Raw genomic sequence first — 21,848 nt, forward strand, 5'->3', positions numbered from 1 at the left:
GTCTGTATTGCTTCTTGATGCCTTTAATGCTTGTTGTTGACTGTAATAATTGTTGTAGACTGTGGTGCTTGTAGTTGACTGTAATGCTTGTTGAAGACTGTGATGCTTTTTATTTACTGAATGCTTGTTGTGGCCTTTGATGTATGTTGTTGGCTGTAGCTGTAATGCTTGTTGTGGCCTTTGATGTACGTTGTTGGTTGTAGCTGTAATGATTGTTGTAGTCTTTGATGTCTGATGTTGGCTGCAATGATTGTTGTATGTGGTTCTTGTTTTTGATTGTAATGCTTGTTTTAAATTGTGCAACTTGTTATTGACTGTAATGCTTGTTGTAGATTGTGCTACTTGTTGTTGACTGTAATGGTTGTTGTAGACTGTCATGTTTTTTGTTGTCTGTAATGCTTGTTTTATATGACTCTTGTTGTTGACTTTAATGCTTGTTGTAGACTATGATGCTTGTTGTTGTCTGCAACGGTTTTACATCAACATTTTGATAATAACGTAAGGTGTTTATCATCGTTTTCGGATTGAAGTTTAGATTTAATGCCCATTTCATAACTGCTTAAAACGAACCAATTGTAATTACTAAACATTCGTTTGATAGGAATTGATCACGTGAAATGCATTTTTATATTGAATATGTTTAACTTAAATTGAAGTCTGATGTTCGACGGGTCTTTTAAATGTTTTTTCTCACTACATGTATTTGAATACAAGCTGAATCCTTGTTTTCTAAATAATTGTTGGAAAATTATCGGTCACACTGGATACAAATAAACAAAAAGACTTTAAGCAACATAACGTAATCTATGTTACTATTTCTTTTTTCTTTTTTATTTGACTATGATCTATTTTTACATCTTCATGAGCTATGTCTTTTAATTTGAAAGGTAAAATATCACGTGAATGTAGTAAAGATGGTTATAATGGAACATGGATGGAACCGAGTTACATCAGCTGTACTAGAGAAAAGATAGCTATATTGGAGAAAAAGGTTCATGCTTTCTTCAAACCAAATCATCACAAGTACTGCAAATAGAAATAATTGTCTGTAATTAGCATGTTCATGTTGTAATCATTATCGCCATGGTTAGGCAATTCATATTCAAGTAATACAGGAAAAAGTGCAACAGAAGTTCTTCATGTTTATTAAAAAACATCCAAAAAAGTTTATCATGTTTCATATGTTTTAGATTATAAAATAAGGAAAGTATATGTTTATAACTTGCATAATATTTCATGAAAAGCAAGTAAAAAAAAATATTATAGTGATGATATAATTTCCATAGGACTGAGTATATGACTGAAAACATTTTGTTTGTTAATATGCAAACCCCCTCCCCTAAAAAAAAACAAAAACAAAACAATACAAAAACAAACAGACAAACAAACAAAAACAAAAATCAAACATTAATAAGTGTTTTCGTAAATATGAAAGCATACGTTGCATCCTTTCCTGTGTCTGTTTAACTTTACACTTTTCACCCACATTCAGCTACAATATATGTATTTATCATATAAATCTGACAAAAAGAGCGTTTAAAAATGCCGATAGTAGAGAAAATCTACTGTAAGATTTACATCGATTTTAGGTTTAAGATTAATATAAAAGAAAGGAAAACTTTAGATTTTTCAAATTTTCTTTCATGTCCTGGGGTCTTCAACTCCTTGGTGTTCAGATTTATATTGCACAATTCCTCGTTTTAAAGACTCGAAATACCCTTGTCTCTGAATGTGAGTATTTTATGACAAATGCGATATTACCGATTTCATATAACTAAAATGTCATAGCCCTTTATATCATTGCGTTTGTATAAAATTGTATAAAGTCGTCATGAAATTTTGAATATATACATGCAATCGTAACTGTTATCATCTCATTCGATTTTTTCTTAATGAGTTAAAGGAGTAAATCAATACAAACATATATTGATCGAAATATCATTTTATCATATAATTTTTGCTTTGCTTAATAGCATTGAAAACGATATAATATTCATTTGCTGAATATCGGCAAAAATACTGAAGCATTAACAATGGCAAATCAAATTCGTCAAGATACAAAGACTTGACCAGAACGTAAAAACATGTAATTAAGCAATGGTGTCAAAGAATATTTACTGATACTACACGCTTGGTAATTGTTTATCTTTATTTTTTTGTTTTAGTTGAATAGAATCAAAGACGGGGTTGAAGTAGACAAACTTGTCAATGTAATCCGTGAATTTAAGAATGAAAGTAGAGAGATAACACAATCTAACGTTTCAGCCAGCGATGTTCGATCAGGAGTCCAGGTTTTAGCTACTGTGTCAGATATTGTTATAAACCGGGAGGAAAAAATAACGAAAGAGGAAACTGAGGTACTGGTATATTAAGCTCCATGCAGCGGTAGAAATTCGTTTAATCTTTTATAGCTGAAAAAGACAGGCTTTTCTGACACCATTCAAACCAAGCGTCGTTGGAAAATCGGATCATGTCGTGGAAAAACATCCGCCTTCCCCCCCTTACGTGGCAAGATTCTTACATTTTTAGGATGGCTGTCTGTCACGTTTAGAGTGAAATTCAAACGCTAGACGCTGTTTAGATCTTACTTGTATTTTTCCATATTAAGCGCCACTCTGTGTAGATACAAGTGCTGTTAAGACAAGTTTTATATGAATCTTTGATTTTTTATAATGAATCATTTTATCATAATTTGTTAGCATAGTTTCAAATCATTCTGATAGAACAGTTTTTTTTTTCATTGAGTAAGATTTAAATTTCTATTTTTTTAAATAAGTTTCTGGTTAAGACAAATTTTCTGTATATTTCAAATAGGACTAGTTTCTTCATATTTTTTAAATAGACGCAGTCTATGTGTTGCACGAAATGTTGGTCATGCGTTTATCATGGCGGTTAATTAAAGAGCTTTGAAGCACGTTATATTAGAATCAGGGTTTGATTATATCAGGTGTAACTGTATTTCAGGAGTTCTTTAAAGCAACAGATGTTATACTATCTGGTAATAGTGAAGACTCGTGGCAGGACCTTGCTGATGAAGTAATAAGTTTTATTTAGATTAATTTTAGTTGTGGTCAATTTTACTTACAGAGTATAATTACACAGTAAAAAATTCTAACATTTTCAACTTAAAATATGCTCAGAAATTTGTTTGAACTCATGTCTAAATGTCACAGAATTATTCAAGGCTTACTCTTTATCTTCGCACCAAACCAAATTATGAAATATAAACAACCTTGAAGCAGTTTAACTACGACGAGACATGGGTACAACCGTCATTTGTCCCAAAATTAGTTCTGCAAGCCTTTCTTGATAAAAAGACAAACAAACAAAAAAACAAAACAAAACAAAACAAAAACAAAAACAAAAACAAAAACAAAAAAACAAAACAAAAACAACCCCAAAAAAACAACAAAAAACAAAAACAAGAACAAACAATACAACAAAAAAAAAACAAAACAGCTCTGAAACAGCTCTACAACAAAACATCTTAGTTTAGTTTAGTTTTTAACCAATAACATTTAAAATTATGATTTGATCGTTTATTATAATGTTATCCTACCCCGCCTTTCGCCAGTATAAAATTCGGCTTTTCGTCCATAATTCCGTCCTTCCATACGTCCGAAATCAGGAACATAACTTCTGAACGCCTAACTAGAATTGCACTATACTTTGACATTTCTAGCCTTATGAGGTAAGGGAAACACCTATCCGTTAAGAGGTCAGTAGGTCAAAGGTCAAGGTCACATGTACTAATTGAAATAAAATTTTTGAGCCGAAAATTGGAATCCGGAGCGTAACTTATGCACGCTTTCATGGAATTTCACTTTATTTGGACAGTCGAAAGCTTATGGGGTACGGGATACACCCATTGATTTAGACGTCAGTAGGTCAAAGGTCAAGATTACACGGATTTAATGAAATATAAATTTGAGATGAAAATATGTTTCCGGAGCGTAACCTTTGGACGCCTTCATATAATTGTTTTTATTACACCTGGCAAACCTGGGCAGTAAAAGAGTCTTGAGGTAAGGAAGACAGTAGTTTTGTGGTTAGTATGTGAAAGGCCAAGGTCACACCGACTTAACGAAATAGAATTTGGGGGCGCAAATTGGTTTCCAGGGCAAATATTTTAAACGCCCTCATACATTTTCATCAAATTTACATAATTGAAGGCTTATGAGGTACACCTATTTATTTGTCAATCAGTTTGTCAATGGTTCTAGGTCACACATACTTGATAGGTAAGAAGACACCAATTTATTTTTGGATCAGTAAGTCAAGATCACACATATTTTATTAAATAGTCTTTTTGATATTCCTGGACCTACCAGACATGTAGAATTTTATACAACTGAAAGAGTCCCACCATTTTGACGCAAATATGATATAATTGAAACTGTGAACTGTGAAAATGAGAAATAGTAAGACAGCTAAATATGTCATGCCTATTGTCACTTCTTGAATTAGTCATAATAAGAGAGAAAACCGTCATTAAAGTTCAAGGTCATAGGCTCAACTAAATCTACTTCGGTTACTCTTTCCACAATAGTATTCCATGAAATTTTACTTTTGTAGCAAGTTGGGGTACCTGGAGCACTGCTCTTGTTTAGTATGGAATTATTGAGTCACGGACTGCAAAATTATCGACGTTAATGACACCTCAGTATTAAATAAGTTTATACAAAACATATAATGTCCTTAAAGTATCAACAAAGAGTTGAATACAAACTACAGCAAATTATTGTCGAACACATAAATGTTTATAAGTTTTTCTTTTATGATTGAGAAGAAGACGTGTTGACATTCAGATTAAATTGTTGTAGACAGGAGATAATACTGCTGCGCTGGTAATGGATATTGTAGCTAACGTTTCTGATACAGTTTTAAAGACACTTCCTGTTGACAAAGACATTTCTGTAGTTGGTGACAATATTAGTAAGTTGAAATAAAAAAAAAAGAATTGCGGTTTGTAATTTTTTTGTTTACATTGCGTTTTTTAATAAATGAAACTAAAAATATTTCTTATTTAAACATGCATATTAAGTTAAATTTTATTGGTTTTGTCTTACAGAACGTCACTAGATAATGTAATTCAATGTGGGTTAAACGTTTCTCATTAAAGAGCCAAGAAAATTGCTATTTTTATCTGTGCGAGATTACCTTATCTTACACACTAATTGAGACAGAATACGTGCGCTTTCCCGTAAAAAATGGCCGTATTGAATAAAGAGTTAAAGAACAATGCTGATATATCAATCCATATATTTAAGTGACGGACAGTGTGAATTATTCTGCAGTATTGAATAAAGAGTTAAAGAACAATGCTTATCCTATCAATATCGATTATGTGTTTGACAGGTCTTTTAGAATAATCATATTATCGAGAATAACCGGTGATTAATTATTTTTTGCAGTTTAAAGTGACCTAGATTCTATACCTGGTCCTGACGTATCACTGGCCTGATACGTCACAATCAGCTGTTCAATTCAAACATTTCGGAAAACTAATTGGAATTAAGAAAAAAATTAAACACCCGCTTTTCTCACTCAAGATTGGGAAATCTCAGACAGCCTTGGGGAAGATGAAATAATTTTCCACGGAGCCTTGTTAGGAAATGATCAAATCTTACACTCGGGTGTCAGAGACTTCCATATCTTTCACTCCTACAGGTTTTTGATTCTTAATTTTTCGATTCTTTTTATGATTAATTTATTCCCTTTTTTCTTTCTCTCCATAAACCCCAGTGTTGAGGATTGAAAACACAAATATCAGTTCTATTGCCTTCCCAAAGAACAAATCCGCAGAAATCAAAAGTACAGTCTTTTTTTCGGAAGAAACAATCAAAAATAGTTTGAACGGTAAGTATTTACTGTTATATAATTTAAAAATATTAAAGGGTTCATCGTTCTGCTTGGTGGAGATGGACAAATAATATTTGTCGATAATCTTGGCCAAAAAATGTTTTATATAAATGACTCAATTCGTGAATTTGTTAGACGCCAGCTTTAAGCGAACCTACAAGGAGATACGGACGATTAAGCAAAGGTCCTGGGATATTCGAACTACTAAAATAAAGCTAAGAATTTTGTATAATTAGCTCACAGAGCCTATCAATGTTACAACAGAAAAAATGAAAAAAAAAAATAATAAAAAAGACTTTTTGCTTTTTTGAAAATTTAATATAATATTATTTCCTTTTTAGCATGGTTTTAGAAATATACATTAATTAAACAAGAGAGCTATTGAGATAAAAACGAGTTGCCCAATATATCACATAATCGATTATCATTCAAGACTTGTTCGTGGTAATCAAAATACTTCTCAAGTAAAGTTTTAGGAAATAACAGATGATGTAAATAGGAGCAAAAGAGCAGGCAATGACCGAATAGTGAAGTTTTAGATCACTTTGACCACGAAGAACTAGAAAAAAATTAGAAGAGAAGGTTTCAATTACGTTAATATTTCTACAAAGTTGGATACCATTTTTAAAATTCCGACGACAGATGTAACTGAAAAGTATTTGATAAACAATTGTTTTGAGTGAACAATATCAGAAGCTTGTTAAAAATTTATATTTCACTTTCTTTATATGAATATACGTAATTGAAATTTTTTTAATCTTTTCATATATTTAAGTGACGGATAGTGTGAAATATTCTGCAGCTTACTATAAGACCCTTGGGAACTTTTTCAGCAGAGGGTAGGTTTTGAAGGTTTTAAATTTGAACATGCTTTCATTTAAGTACAGCTCTGCCTTAGAACCAGACAACAGCTTATGATTAGTGTTTCGTGCATTTCTTAATCCCAATAATTTTTTATTGGAAATCCTTCACTAAACATCATAGAAACTGTTTTCAAAAATAAAAGTACACGTGAAAGTTGGCCACTGGAGATATTAACACTTACATTTTTGTTACATTCTACTTCAGAAAAGTACGGGAAAATTTCCCGCCAGAATGTTTACACTATTCCAGTCATAATAGTTCATAATATATAGCACAATCAAGAGAGTGAACTAAGGAAGAGTTGTTTTTAGGACCAAAAAAATGAATTTGAACAATTGCATTGGTTATCTGAAAGAGTAATCAAGGGAACCAAGGTTATAGCGGTAATCAAAAGAATATAATCCAAGGACAAAGACCAGACATGGAAAACAGACACACACAACAAAGAACATAGAGTAACTAAAATCATACATACAAAGTAACAAAAGTAAATGAGCAACTCGGACTCCACTAAAAACTTGGAGCATGGACCAGGTGTACCGGTAGGGTAAGTGTCCTCTGCTTTTCTAGAAACACCAGCCGAGTTGCTCATAAAAAGTCAAGTCCGGGGTAGACAAACGAGGAAAGGTAAACTATGACCCGTTGAATAAATCAGTTTTCATGATGCTGATGGATACATCATAACGATCCACGAGTTCATGATGACGACCATAAAACTTCTGTAGTGATGACTTCAATCTTGTAGCAACATAACCCTGTTCCAAAAGCCTATTTGTTAGAGTTCTAGCGCGATGCAAAAAGTCTGCGTAGCTTCGGCAAGCTCTGGTATAAAGTATGAGTTGTGATATGAACACTCCATACGCAGGAGCCGAAGGGATGTTGCCACAGATGAAAAGAAAGTTGACAATTTTGAATGAAAAGTCATCACGTTTGTCGTAAAGTTTGGTCAGTAGTTTTCCTTTACCATCGATTTCTAAGTGTAGGTCAAGATATGAGGCCGACTTCACAGTGTATGAAGACACGATGAATCATCCTCTGCCTGGTTTTTAGGCGGACCACACTTAAAACATGACTTGAAATGTACAACACTTTAGGCTTTGAACATATAGTTCTACATCATTTGTATGATATTTAATTCAAACATGACGTAAAACCGTTGTTTTCAATGATTTAAATCATTCTGAACGGGTTAAATGGAAGATATGATAATTAACTGCATGTTGGAATATGTTGTTTTTTTTTTGTTACAAATTTTTGTTTTAACGTCAAAATACTTTTAATTAATGTAATCATTTAAAATCATTTAGACTGACAAAAGAAGAAATAGGGTCAGCAATCTTAGCATTCTCTGTACCAAGTAATGATATATTGAGGAAACTTGACCCTCCTGTAAGGATGACTTTTGAAACAAAAGAGGTATACTTATTCTTACTGCTTTTCAACATGAAATATCGGACTGGTGTCTATTCAGTTATCAGAAGGACATTAAGTTTGATCGAACTAAAACTATCACATTATATAGTTTATGCGCCGTTGCTAGTAAAGTAAACCGAAAATCAAACTCAATTCATCATATATTTCGATTTATAATAAAATTATGTATTTAGTATTTCATCTTGAACTTAACGCACTTAAACTTAAACTCGTGACATTGGATTTACAATTTTTTTATTGTATTTAGTATTTTTAAAAAACAAATTAACTTACTTATTGTTCATATCTTCTGTATTGTTTTGACTACTGGTTTTAACGATTTTGACAGGTCGCATTTTTATGCTGCCCGTTCGTATTGATTTATACTGACAATAATAAACCGTGATGAAAGCGGGTGATTTAGCGCACTATAAGATATAAAACCTGGTTTAACACACCCTTCATTTGTTACAAGTCAGGACCATTACGGTTGTTTCAACTTTACTGTTTTTGCATCATATCACTCTTATGTTATGATAGAGCAGAGCTTACCAGAACTATTGCGGACTTTTGTATTGCACTAAATTAGGCCTCTTGAACATGGTATGTTGCTACATGATAAAAGTAATCGCTTCAAAAGTTTTTTTGGTGGTAACGAACTAGTTGATTATTATGGTGTATCCATCTGCACTATGAGAACCGATTTCTTTTCTGTGTCATTGTTTTCCATTCCTCTTACGTCTATTCCGGACGTGACGTTTTATGAACAATTCGGCAACATTTCTAGAAAAACAGAAGATGCTTACACTACCGGTGCACCTTTTCCATTCTCCCAGTTATTAGTGGATTCCGGTCTGCCGATTTACTTTTGCTGGTTTTTATTTTGGTTTTTCCATATTTTTGATTGTGTTTTTTATTTTTTGTTTGTAGTTGTTATCACTGGATTATGTTCTCTTTGATTATCGTACGAATTCTGGTTCACTGGATATTACTTTCAACATATTCATTTTATTTCTCTTCGCAGACAAACCTCACAGGGAGGATATGCTCCTACTGGAATACTAAATTGGCGTAAGTATAGTGTGATGTGAACATTGTAGATTTAGTATGCAATATATTACTCTCTTCAAGTTTTCACAAACATGCAATTTGTTTTGAATTGTTTGTTCTTCCACATTTTAGGCTCACCTGATCCGGTTCCGTGCGAACTATTGTCATTACTTTGCGTCTGTCGTCGTCTGTCGTTAACTTTTAATTCTTTTCTACTCTGAATATTACAAAATTAAGGCACCAGTATTCTATAGGTATCGACTTTGAAAATTGTGTCCACTATGCAAATCAAGCCTAAAACATGGCCACTATTGCTTTAGTGGTCAAGTCACCAATTTCTTCAGACATGTATATCTAAAACAACAAGTCCCTTTGTAGCTTAAAGAGTGCTTCAAAGGCCTGTTTTGGTCGAGGTTGAACCGTGATACCTTAGAAGGTAAAACGTGACGAATTTTGTGTCTTTTAAATTTGTACAATGATACCTGATTATAATTATTGCCTTTAAAATGGAAAGGAAATTGTGATTATTGTGGTGTTTAGCTTATGGCAAAAAAACCAAAATACAAATCTATCCTTAACGAACTGATTGTTTCGTCAAAAGTATAAAAGAATCACAATTGAATATCGGCTTTTGTCAAAATAATAATAATGAAAAACAATAAACAAACAAACAAACAAAACGTTTTGGACCAGATGGGAGATCAGGCCCTTTAGAGCCTCTAGTTAAGCCTGATTGATTAATGAGTCAAAGATATTCTTAGTGCATTGATTACATCAGAGCATTGGCATATTATCATTTGAAATGCTAAATAGATTTGTTAGAAAAAAAACCGTTAAAGAAAGGCATCGACCACGTGTTAAAACCAAATTTGGTCAGCTACAAATCGTTTTAAACAATAAACATCTTTACGGAATCTTCTTTTTGCCACGTCATTAAGCATTGGTAAAGATAAATTTAAAACAAAAACGTGTTAAATTATCATTTCTAACATACGATTTCTTTGAATCACTGAGAAATTTCATAAAAAATAATACAGTGAAACCTGTCTAAAACGATTAACCTTTGAACAGGGGGATTTGCTTGGTTAAGGCGTGACTTCAGAACATTTCCTTACGAAGATTTCTGCATATTCATGGGTTCGGTTCACACAGGTTTCACTGTAAATTTTTTAAGACAACTGTCAATTTCATCAACATCAAGATATGATGGAGTTGACGATAGTCATTAAATTAGTACGTGGGTTGAGATAACCCCCGTGCAACCCCTACTCATCAACTAAGACATGATTTATACCTATATAAATTGGGGGGGGGGGTCCAATTTTAGTGGTTTTCGTGGATAGACCAAACCACGAATTTTGATTTCCAAATGAAAAGGAGAATCCCATTGATGAATATATAGAAAACCTTAAAGCCACGAATTTAAGAAACCACGAACTTGTGTTTCTTCCCTAATCCATGAAAATTGGTATCCACGAATTAAAGTACTTTCACAGTAACATATATATGTGTAACATAATGTAGCCCATTGTCTCAGTTTTACAATAGTACTAGGAAAGTTGCGGTAACACTTGGGATTTGGGTATTAAATGAAAAAAAATGTATCCCTACCACATCGAAAAATCGGTTAAATTAACATATTTTTCCATATCAAAACCCCTAGAATATGTATGCTTCAGTAATAAAATGGCTTATTTGGTTTATTTGGTATTTTCTGTTTAACATTATCACAATTAATACTTCTGGAGTTCGTTTGTTGAAATTTGGTGATTTTCGTAGTCAGAATTTATCCACAAAAGCGAAAATGGGATTTTCGATTTTTCCGTAAAAAGTCACATAAATTCGACTCTACCTGCTATTGCTCTACTAAAACGTCTCAAATTTGATATCGTTCGATCGATAATTTAATTTTCGACATAAATAAACCACGAAAAACTAATTTTCAAGCTTTCACAAAATGTCAAAAATATTACCCCTACCCCTTCATTTTACCCTAAAACCCCAGGTGTTACCACAGTTTTCCTGATACCATTGTAAATATGATACATTATGCTACATAATGATACCAAAATGTTATTAGTTGGTTCACACTTGCTGTCCCAGGCTTGGACGCTCAACCAATTGAGTCACAAAAATCTTGATATTTGACCCAGTGGTATACAAATGTAGGCTTATTCTGAAAAAAAAAAGAATCCGGGAATATTCTTTGTCGACAAATTGATTCGGTAATGGGAGGTATAAAAGTACCTAAAAATTACCACAAGGCTGATGAATGTGTGTGTATGCGTGTGGGGGTGCACGATGGACACTCCCAGCCCATGGACTAAACCAGTCATTATAGATGGCGATATTTACACGAGTATCCCGTTGCCTAAAAACGAAAGTATCCGCTGTCACGTTGACGTTGAATTACAATAAGTTAGTATCATCTACATTATGCATATATCAGGAATGGAGGTGCATGGGCAGAAGACGGATGTCACGCTAGTTTTCAGAATGAATCTTTCACAGAATGTAAATGTAACCATCTCACCAACTTTGCAGTTTTGATTAGCGTGAAGGAAATAGTAAGTTACTTATTTCATAATTTTGTCGCCAGGAATGATTTTTTTCAGAGGGACAAATGTACCTACAAACGTAAATTTTCCTCAGTTGAAACTTGGAAAACCTATTAAAAGAATGATTTCAAATTTGGTATTACGTACTAAAAAGATGAGTTTTACAATGAGATAACCTGTTGGATTAGTCCAAAATAAAGGATTTTCGCAGTTCTATTTAAGAATTACAAGAATTTTAAGGGTTTTGTGAAATCTTATAAGATCTTCTTTGCTAGAAAAATATAAGAAGGAAAAAGATGGGTCCGTGAGCTCGTTTTTGAGACATTCGCATTTGAAATTTTGTCAGTAAAGGGATTTTTCTAGTATTTCCGTACGTTTTATTTACTAAAAATTCTTGCGAAAATAGTCCGAAAATCTGACCAGCAAGCATCCTTAAACCGCTAGTTCATGGATAAGTATTGATAGCGGATAACAAGGATTATAGTATCTCCTCTTGCTGTACATTTACTTCAATCATATTATGATAATATATTATCATTTTAAAAGAAGTGACTGTTTTTTTCGGTCTATATAGAAACGTAGTTATTTTCACGTTGGTTCCCTTGATTACGCTTTCAAGTGTGCACAACGTGATTGAGGATATTTCTTCATTAACGGAAAACAATATAGCGATCGTTCCTTATAATTTGATTTAAATATCACAATTTAACAAATTATCATTCAGTAGTTATTACGTTCTACTACAGAAAAGTACGGGAATGTTTCCTGCAAGAATTTGTACACTATTGCTATTTAAAAGATTTTCAATATATAACAGATCCAAGGATGTGAACACAGGAAGAGTTTCTTTTATGATGTAACAAATTTTTTAAATAGTTTCATTGATTACCTCGATTTGTCATAAACCACATCCCACCTAGCTTTCAGGCAGAACCAAACATAATTCCCTTAAAAGGCCTTAATATGTCTGGTTACCCGATCAGAAGTTTGTTTTAGTATTTACCCGGGCAATATCGTCGTACTTTATTCCGCGGATATTTTCCTACAATTCTCAGTGGTTAATCGAAATTAAAATAAGGATTTATATATGATACGTGTCATTTAATACGACTAATTTCACATAGTCCATGACATACGTCTAGGATCACAAACGTGTCACGAGAGAAAAACGAACGGATATGAATGGTGAAAAAAATGCATCAGCGTATATCCTAAATACAAAATTGTATATACTGACAGAGATCAACAAAAATATTCAAAAAGTGTAAAAACACCTTTAAGCAAACTTTGAAAGGCCTAGACAACAAAAGTAATAAAATTCATGGTAACAAAACGATGACAATTCTCCAAAATCAAATTAAAAAGTACTATAACGGTACAAAGATACATTAATTACTAAATCATGACTTTTGGACAGGCGTATTAAATCTGCGATGGGGATAAACTTTATAAGCCCTTAACTATTACACTTGAAAGTAAGATAAAAACTCAGACAACAAACAAACACATCAAATATTTCAACATTCAACATATAGACAAAAAGAGATATCCACATTAAGAACGTTCGCAGTTACCGAAAGATTGCTCAGAACATATTAAAAAATGACAATACCATCGAAACTACCAGCAGTAGAAATAATCGGTCGCTTCTATTCCAGTGGACTGTATTTAAAGTTGTAACGCCGACTTATATCACACATGTGCCAAAAATAAAAAAAAAATGTTATCAAAAATTATTATAGAACAGCCTTTAGAACGATTATGACATAAAGATATCTTTAAGAAATATGTGATCAAGTAAAATTTTGTTTTAGAGTAAAAAGCACCATGAAATCATGTCAATGGTGTCTCTTCTTGGTTTCATAATATCTATCGTGTGCCTGATATTGACTATTTTTATCTACATACACCAGTGGAGGTAAGAACTTTGATATTTTCGTAATAACTAGTAACGAAAGATTTGAAGTTTTGGCTAAAAGGTCAAATCGAACCCGATTAAATGAAATGTAATATTCGGTCTATATGTTCTATATCCACGTTTTCCCTCTTGTTATTAATAATGTCGGTTGCCATGAAATTGCAAATATACAAAGTTTTAGTATGGAGTTAAGGAATGAGTTATGATTGTCAATAAATCAGACTTACGATGATAAAATATGTCCCGTTGTATTATTATTTTCCTATATTGTAAAGAGATAAACAAGATTAGCAGTTATGCTATGGAAAGGAAATTGTTCATGTCGAGTAAGAACCAAATGTCATCGATATACATTCAGATATATATCTATTTGGGATTTACGGTTGAAAAGACTGATCGATTGCCATATATTCTACGTATAACAACTTTTCATTTTCCTGTTCAAAGAAAAATATCTTATTATTAAGTGAATAAACACTTTACATGACATCTGCTTGTAGGATTCTTATCTAATAATTTGAACTAAAACTGAGAAATTCTCAGTTTAAGCATTTTTGAATTTGATACCAAATCGTTTTCCAACTTGTTAAGCTTGTAGCTTTTGAAATTTTGATTGAATCTACTATTATTTTGGTACTCTCTATCAAAATCATTATTTTGTAGGCTACTAAAATCCGACAAAGCAGTCATATTATTGATCATGTGTATAATTTTAATCGTGGCATATTTTACCTACATCTTCGGAGTTGAAAGAACAGAGAACAAGGTTTGCTTTAATCTTAATGAAGATGACCACTTAGTCTGAAACTATGTATTGTTTTGATATGATGTTTACATGTTTTTTCAGAGTAATCAAGGGAACTAAGATTCTAGCGGAATTCAAAAGAATGTAATCAAGTGGCAATGACCAGACATGGAAAACAAACACACACAACAAAGAACATAAAATGACCAAAATAAAACATACAAGTTACAAAAGTAAATGAGCAACTTGGACTCCACTAAAATTGGGAGCATGGACCAGATGCACGGGTAGGGTAACCATCGTCTGCTTTTCTATTTTGTTTATAGAAACACCCGCGGAGTTGTTCATAAAAAAATCAAGCCAAGGGTAGAAAAGAGGTAAGGAAAACTATGAAACGCTGACAAAATCAGTTCTTATGGTGCATATGGATACACAATGCACAACGAAGTTACCAGTTGGTTACGCTTACTGAGGAATATGTGCCGATTACATCGGTTAAAAATTAGTTCCATTCACCAAACCGTTTGTAATAATGTAGTCGTTAAAAGTCTCATCGAACATTGAAACCATGTAATAGTATCGCTAGAATAAAATTTAATAAAATTTAATTTAAATTAACTTACTCACTTATACTTTATTTTGCATAACAGAGAATCAAATTGACATATACTTTATGTTTTTTTTTAATTATAATCTAAACCGAACGATTTTTTTAATTTTAAAATTAATTCAGTTTAGACAGGTATTTGGTTGACCTCGATTATAAATAGATTCAAAATGAAACAAATTGACTCAGGTTAAGACAAGTTGGGATTATTCAGGGTTCCGATTTTACAGTTCGCTTACTTTGATTGTCTTTTCAGTATGTCTGTACTGGTGTGGCAGTAGCACTGCACTATCTGTTCCTTGTTATTTTATGTCTTATGGCATCAGAAGGAATTATCCATGCAGTTTTGGTAGTGGCAGTTTTCCCACAAAGACAATCAATCAACAGGTTTCTGATTCCATTATCTTTTGGTAATAATTTTTTACTACGTTTTATATTCAAATTGTACTATTTTGGTGGTTTAAACCTAAGAGACTGAAAAACATATGCTGCGTGGTTTAATTCCATACGTTTTGTAACAGGTTTGACATGAATTCCTGATGTATAAACAGAAGAGTTTATAAGATTTAGGAAACGGTGACTTGAATAGTATCATCAAATTATCAATTTGAAAATTAATTATTATCTTCTCCTCTGTCACTACTAGACTAATCAAACCTGGTTTGAATGTTCTTTAGGGTGTTTTTATAGAACTGATGTGGGCATTTTGTTATCCTTTGGAAAACATGGTCACCGTCATAGGGATCACACAGAGGTTATTCGCATATATATATTTAAACCCGTTAGGTTTAGCAAAATACTGAGAGGGAACAAGTGATGATGAGATATATCTGTCGTCAAATTGTCGTGTTAATCGAGTTATTGCTCTTTTTCAATGAGTTGTATTATTTTTAGCTCACCTTGCCGAAGGTTTGCGATTCTTTAGAGCCTCTTTGTTCTCAAAAATTGACTTAAAGCCGTCAAAACTGATGAACACATGTCATTTTATCATGAAGGAACGAACATGTCTTTCTTAAGTAGCTATAGTTTGGTACTCGACTTTTTTCATAATCACTCATTTTATGGTGACCTAGTTCAGACTCGATTTTCAAATTCTTTAGATGAAACAGAAGCTAAAATTTGTTTAAAATCGGCATGTTTATATCAAGTAGATTCTTAGACTATTTTAGTACTATACAATGTTTGACCAGATATTTGAAATGGGGAAAGTAGTACAACTCGTGAAAGATAGATCGTTTCTTCTTTGATGTTATCATGCCATTTATGTTTATTCTTCAAGATGTTTAACATGTCATGCATTTGTAATTTAATAACAAACAACGTTAAAAGTTACGGGGTATAATGTTTGACTCGTCCGTCTGTCCGTCCGTCCAAACGTCCTTCTTAGTGTCGTAAGCATGTATTCGCTTGGGTAACGTCTCCGTGAATGATAATTGACAGGTTTCTATTAGAACTTTGGTGAATAGCTACTTGATCACGGGTTATTTAATATTCTATAGGAATTCCCTTGGTGATAGTTGTTATATCTGGAAGTATAACACAATTAGATGGTTATGGAACTAAAAGTTTGTGAGTATTTAAATGAACTTTGAAAACCTCTGGAAAATGATAATACGTTTAAATTCACAATTAGCATTGTATGAACCATGTAAAACTGTATTAAAATTCGATGGATCATAAGTTTTAAAAGGTTTTATTTGAATACATAAAGAGAAACCATAGAGATGTTTTGATTGTTTCCGGTGTCACTTCAAACAATACATAGCTGAAAAGTTTTTGACAATTTTTTAAAATTTAGTTACATTAGAATCAATTTTTATTCATGGAGATTCATTTGATTTGCCATAGAAGGTTAATTTATATCAAACTTTTCACAGACGTTATTCCGAAAATAAATCCAGCCATTGTTCCGCTTAGAATGTATTACTTATACTCATTGCAGTTGTTGGTTGTCTACAGACAGCGGGTTGATTTATTCTTTCTTTGGACCATGTGCTGTGGTTGTTCTTGTAAGTACTATTTTGTTGTAAAGGAAATCTTGCCTTTAATTATATTCCGGTGACATTAAGGAGGTAGACCTAGGGTAAGGGACACAACTCTTAAAAATCATTGGAACGTTTGTATTTACTATTTTACATCAATCTAATGTAAGCATCTAATGAACTTGAATTCATTTTATTCTGCTTCAAACAAAAGCTTGAGAGGCTTTGGTGAAATAGAATATAATACAAACATATCACTGACTTCATGAGTTATGTCCCTTACCCTAGGTCTACCTCCTCAATTTTACATTATTTTTGTTCATTTATATAGCTGGATTGGAACTGGTCTTTTTCAATTAGCTGTAATGCACTACTTTTCAACGTGGGACAGCAGATTGTGGCTAATTCACGTAAAACCTTAGAGTTTTTCTATTGTTCAAATGTCATATTGAATTTTATTATATTTATGTTTTAATAGGTCAACTTCATAATAACTGGTCTGTTGTTAAAAAAGCTGTTTTCAACGAGAGCTACAATGAATAAAACAAAGAAAGAAAAAATAAAGTATGATTTACAAAATCAATATTTCTGTATGTATTAATATTATATTAATGTGCTTGTTTTGAATTGATCGAATATATCATCGTGGTGGCTTTTTATTTATAAAATTATAAAATTTCCTTTTTTTATATTTGGTATTGATGGAATATATTAAAGTGCGCATTGTGTACTTATCTATTAAAAGCCTTCCACACTATTGTCGTTGAGGATTAAAAATAAAATATCCAAGCTCGCTCCGAACAGCGTCTTAAGTTCCGAACTCTCTCTAGAGGATGCAGCCAACCGTTTTAGAAAATGCAAGAATCTTGCAAAGTCGGGAAAAGGTAAATGATTTTACCCGCGTTATCCGATTGATTTGAACAATATGGAGAATTTTGAAAGGCCTGTTTGCAGCAGTTAGTAAGATAGAAAATGAACGTCTGCCGCTGCGTGGTGCTTGAAAGTTATCGTCAACCAAACGAACACCTTTTATCCGTTTTGTTACATACAATGAAACCTGTCTAAATCGATCCCCTTTTTGCTTTAGCTTACAAATAGGTTCGATAAACCAAAGTCCCAATGACAATTAAATTAATTTTAAAAGGACTTCAAAATCGTCAGGTTTAGACAAATTTTTCTGATTATTCAGGGTTTGGTTTAAACGGGTTTCACTGTTTTTGTTTCTTTTTTTTCAGAACGGGGATCCGCAGTTTACTTATATTAGCACCTGTTTTTGGTCTTACATGGCTTTTTGGGCTTTTCTCATTTCACGAAGATACATTAATATTTGTTTACCTGTTTGTTATCTGTAACTCCTTGCAGGTAATTTAATTATAAAATACAATAAATTCATTCATTTCATATAGATAGTACCTTTCGGTGTACAGTTTGCAGTACACGTCTTTCAAGGAGTAACTTCTCGTTAGCAAAATAGCTAAATATTTACAGAATTCAAAATTAAAAAAAAAAACATCATTTGCAGGAAGTACAAAATTATCGGAATATGGAGCCAAACTATAGCATCGATAAGTAATGTTTTGCAATTTAATATTATTGCAATATCAATTCGTATTTTTCGCAACACTGAAAGCAGAGCAATTATTTTTAAATTTACAGTTAGTTTGTCATTCGTATAACTGAGTGATTTGTATTATTGGTTTCAGGGGGCTCTGATATTCCTGATGCATACATTTATGAACCAAACGGTAAGAATAATAATGGCAATGCAAATCACCTGAAAATTGCTTGTGCTCGCATGTATATTTTAATTCAGTTGACAAACTCGTATAAATCTTTAACTTGTTTTGATAAAATATAAAAAAAGCTTTTTCATTTAAATTCAATATTCAGTTTTTAAAGAGGAATTCAAGGGCAGAATAAGTTCGTTAAAAGCCAAATCTTGAATTTTAGGCCAAATACTCCAGTGAAAGACATTATGCAAAGGGAGCGAAGAAATAATACATCGTATAATAAAAAAACCCAAAGAACAAAAAAAAAAAAAAAAAAAAAAAAAATACAAAAAAAAATAAAAAGACTCCCATTCACCATCAAAGTTGCACGAATAAGGATTTTTCTTTTCATTATCTCAATATAGAGATGGTCATCATATTTCTCGGTCGTAGGATTAATATTATTAGACCATTCATTACCAACCTCATATAACATTCAAAATTACTTCTAAACGGTGCAGACAGCACTTTCATAACATCCAAGTAGCAATAAATGATTGATTTAAGGAGGTATATATAGGGTAAGGTGCATTCTTGCACAAAGTACTATGTTTGTAATGCATTCAATTTTATCAAAGCATATCAAGCTTTCATTTAAAATAGACTGAAATCAGTCCCAGTTACTTTGATGTTTACATGAGAACGATGTAAAATGCTATATACAAACTTCGATTGATTTGTAATAATTGTGTCCCCTACCAGTACCACCGTTCTACCTCCTCAGCATAACTCTATCAGATTATCATGAGTTTGTGAGTGTCTATGCTAAGAAAGCTGTAAGAGTAGTTTTACATTAAGTATCGTTTTGCAAACATTAATGAAGTATAAACTGAAAATATCCATATAACCTCCTGTCTCATTAAGGAGACGTCGAGTGATATCTGTATGGTAGTTCTTTCAATTGAACTACTGATTCTTGATTTATTATTTGACTGATTCAAAGTGGTTTACGTGGTCAGATTGTACCAATAAATGCTACATCATTATTTTGCCCAAAATGCAGTGAATTACTCATCACAATAAACTTTAACGGCATAGACGTATATATTTTTAAGGTTAAGAAAGAAATTAGCAGGACAATAAGTAGAATAAGAAAACAGAAAGATGTTGTGACAACTACCTCATCTGAAGGGTCTTCTACATGGAATGTATTCAAAAAGGTAGGATAGCTTTTATGTTAATGACGCATTCAAAACATCTACAGTAATGTTATAATTGTTACAAATAGAGACGGCCTCTCTGAGTGAAATAAGCAGTATTTGGTATTTTTCGTCAATACCCTTATATCGTTGTATCCTGCATTTAAAAGCGGCCGAAATGATTTAAATAGAAATATATCTATTCTTTATCGGTTCTGTATCGTTATTGGGCTCCGTGGAGATGATTACGCGATTCAGCTAGAGTATTGCACCCTCTGCAAAGTGAATCCATTGCAATTATCTTTTATAAAAATGGGGCTTGACTTAGAATATGGAGGCAGAAATATACATATTTGCCTGGTACTCTGAAGTTAGCATAGCTGTATTTGACATATTATATTTGTCTATGAAGACAATTACGGGATTTAATATGCATGCCAAAGTTGTTCCAATTTTGCCTGTTTCTCACGTAGACTTATACTCTAAAAACAAGCTATAATTCTTTCTTTGTCCATTTATCGTTTTAGTTAAGGACCAAAATTTCATCAGATACCAAAATGACCACAGACGGTAAGGTTTCAAATATGATTTTTAAGTTCGCACAAATGATCTATATAAATCGAAAGAAAACAAACAAAAGTGATTTGTGTATCGGCAGTTGCAGCGCACTCTCACTTTTCTTTAAAGGACTTATCAAGATTCAAGCGGAAACACATTCCAGGGACAAAGACCAGACAGGGAGGACAGACATACACAAAGAACATAAAATGACAAAAATATACGTACAAAAAAAACAAAAAACAAATGCAAATGAGCAACTCAGACCCCACAATTAAACACTGTGATCATAGACGAGGTACACCAGTAGAGTAAGCGACCTCTGCTTTTCCAAAAACACCCATCGAGGATGCTAATATAAAGCGAACACAGCTATATATGCACGAAGACAAAAATGAAAGAGCTAAAAGAGATTAAAAACATATCTCTTTTTAGTAACCAAAATTTTATACATTTCTATATGGGTTTAAATTGCTTGTGCTATGTTTTTTATTAAATGAATGCCATTAAAAACACGAATTTTATTGACGATTTCGGAAACAACATTTTCATAAGCAGTATTTTGTATCATTCTGTATTTCTGATGGTTATTCGTATAAACGAATTATTACTTTTAAGGTGTTGCATTAGAATCTTCCGTTTGTAACCCCTCGTATGCTGCTATGACAAAATCTGAAGAGAGCAGTGTAATAATGGTAAGTACATCAAACAAAACTGCAAAAGCCTTGTTATTCTTTATTAAAACTGGTTGTTTTAAAAGAATGCCAATAGGAAACCCAGGTATTGGGTGACACATGCCAAATTTTGATTCATTTTGTTTTAAATTTGAACGAGATTGTTTTTTTTTATCAAAATAAATCACCTTGACAATGCGTTGCACGTAAATTATGAATCCCATTTTTTATGCTCGGTGTTTAATGGGATCTCTTATTAAAACTAGAGGTTTGTCTAGACATTGACCCTAACTTTTCCCAACATTTCACTGTGTATAATACGTGTACAAAGTCATAAACTTGGTGGCTAATTTTATTTTTCCAGTGCATTTTTAATTTTGATATTCCATGTACTATATGATATTTCCCACCCATACCGACATATGATTATGAGTTCGATTATATTGTTTCAACTTGTATTTTAACTTTTCCTAGGATACAAATAAAATGACAGGACGAGAGGAAATAGCAAAAACTGCTAAATCGGGAAGGGTAACTTCGTCTTCGTCTTGGAATTGGAACATATTTAAAAAAGTAAGTACGGAAATAAAAACAAATAAATTACATGAAACAAAATAATAAACAAAAAAAACAAAACAAAAAAACAAAAACAAAACAAAACAACAAAAAACAAAAAACGAAAACAAAAACAAAACAACCCCCCCCCGAA

General features: G+C 32.4%; 1 protein-coding gene across 6 annotated transcripts in view; it reads left to right on the forward strand.

Moving 5' to 3' along the window:
* The window catches only part of LOC148628704 (uncharacterized), a 96,199-nt gene that overhangs the window by 24,158 nt on the left and 50,193 nt on the right, over positions 1-21,848 (forward strand). For all 6 annotated transcript variants that reach the window (XR_015924262.1, XM_088592812.1, XM_088592820.1 and 3 more), the window contains 21 exons: positions 888-991; positions 2,166-2,357; positions 2,965-3,036; positions 4,824-4,935; positions 5,746-5,859; positions 6,638-6,701; positions 8,034-8,142; positions 9,164-9,210; positions 11,639-11,756; positions 13,562-13,665; positions 14,329-14,431; positions 15,274-15,427; positions 16,517-16,586; positions 16,960-17,026; positions 17,478-17,563; positions 18,235-18,361; positions 18,703-18,744; positions 19,824-19,928; positions 20,435-20,477; positions 21,084-21,160; positions 21,614-21,712. Coding sequence is in view for 5 of the 6 variants with exons in the window: in XM_088592812.1 (XP_088448938.1) it covers positions 888-991; positions 2,166-2,357; positions 2,965-3,036; positions 4,824-4,935; positions 5,746-5,859; positions 6,638-6,701; positions 8,034-8,142; positions 9,164-9,210; positions 11,639-11,756; positions 13,562-13,665; positions 14,329-14,431; positions 15,274-15,427; positions 16,517-16,586; positions 16,960-17,026; positions 17,478-17,563; positions 18,235-18,361; positions 18,703-18,744; positions 19,824-19,928; positions 20,435-20,477; positions 21,084-21,160; positions 21,614-21,712 (2,009 nt within the window). In the remaining variant the exon portion in view is untranslated. The remainder of the gene's footprint in view (positions 1-887; positions 992-2,165; positions 2,358-2,964; positions 3,037-4,823; positions 4,936-5,745; positions 5,860-6,637; positions 6,702-8,033; positions 8,143-9,163; positions 9,211-11,638; positions 11,757-13,561; positions 13,666-14,328; positions 14,432-15,273; positions 15,428-16,516; positions 16,587-16,959; positions 17,027-17,477; positions 17,564-18,234; positions 18,362-18,702; positions 18,745-19,823; positions 19,929-20,434; positions 20,478-21,083; positions 21,161-21,613; positions 21,713-21,848) is intronic.

Source organism: Perna viridis, chromosome 1 (assembly GCF_037379345.1).
Source record: "Perna viridis isolate PV_CMFRI_1.1 ecotype Kerala chromosome 1, ASM3737934v1, whole genome shotgun sequence".
Classification (NCBI taxonomy): Eukaryota; Metazoa; Mollusca; class Bivalvia; order Mytilida; family Mytilidae; genus Perna; species Perna viridis.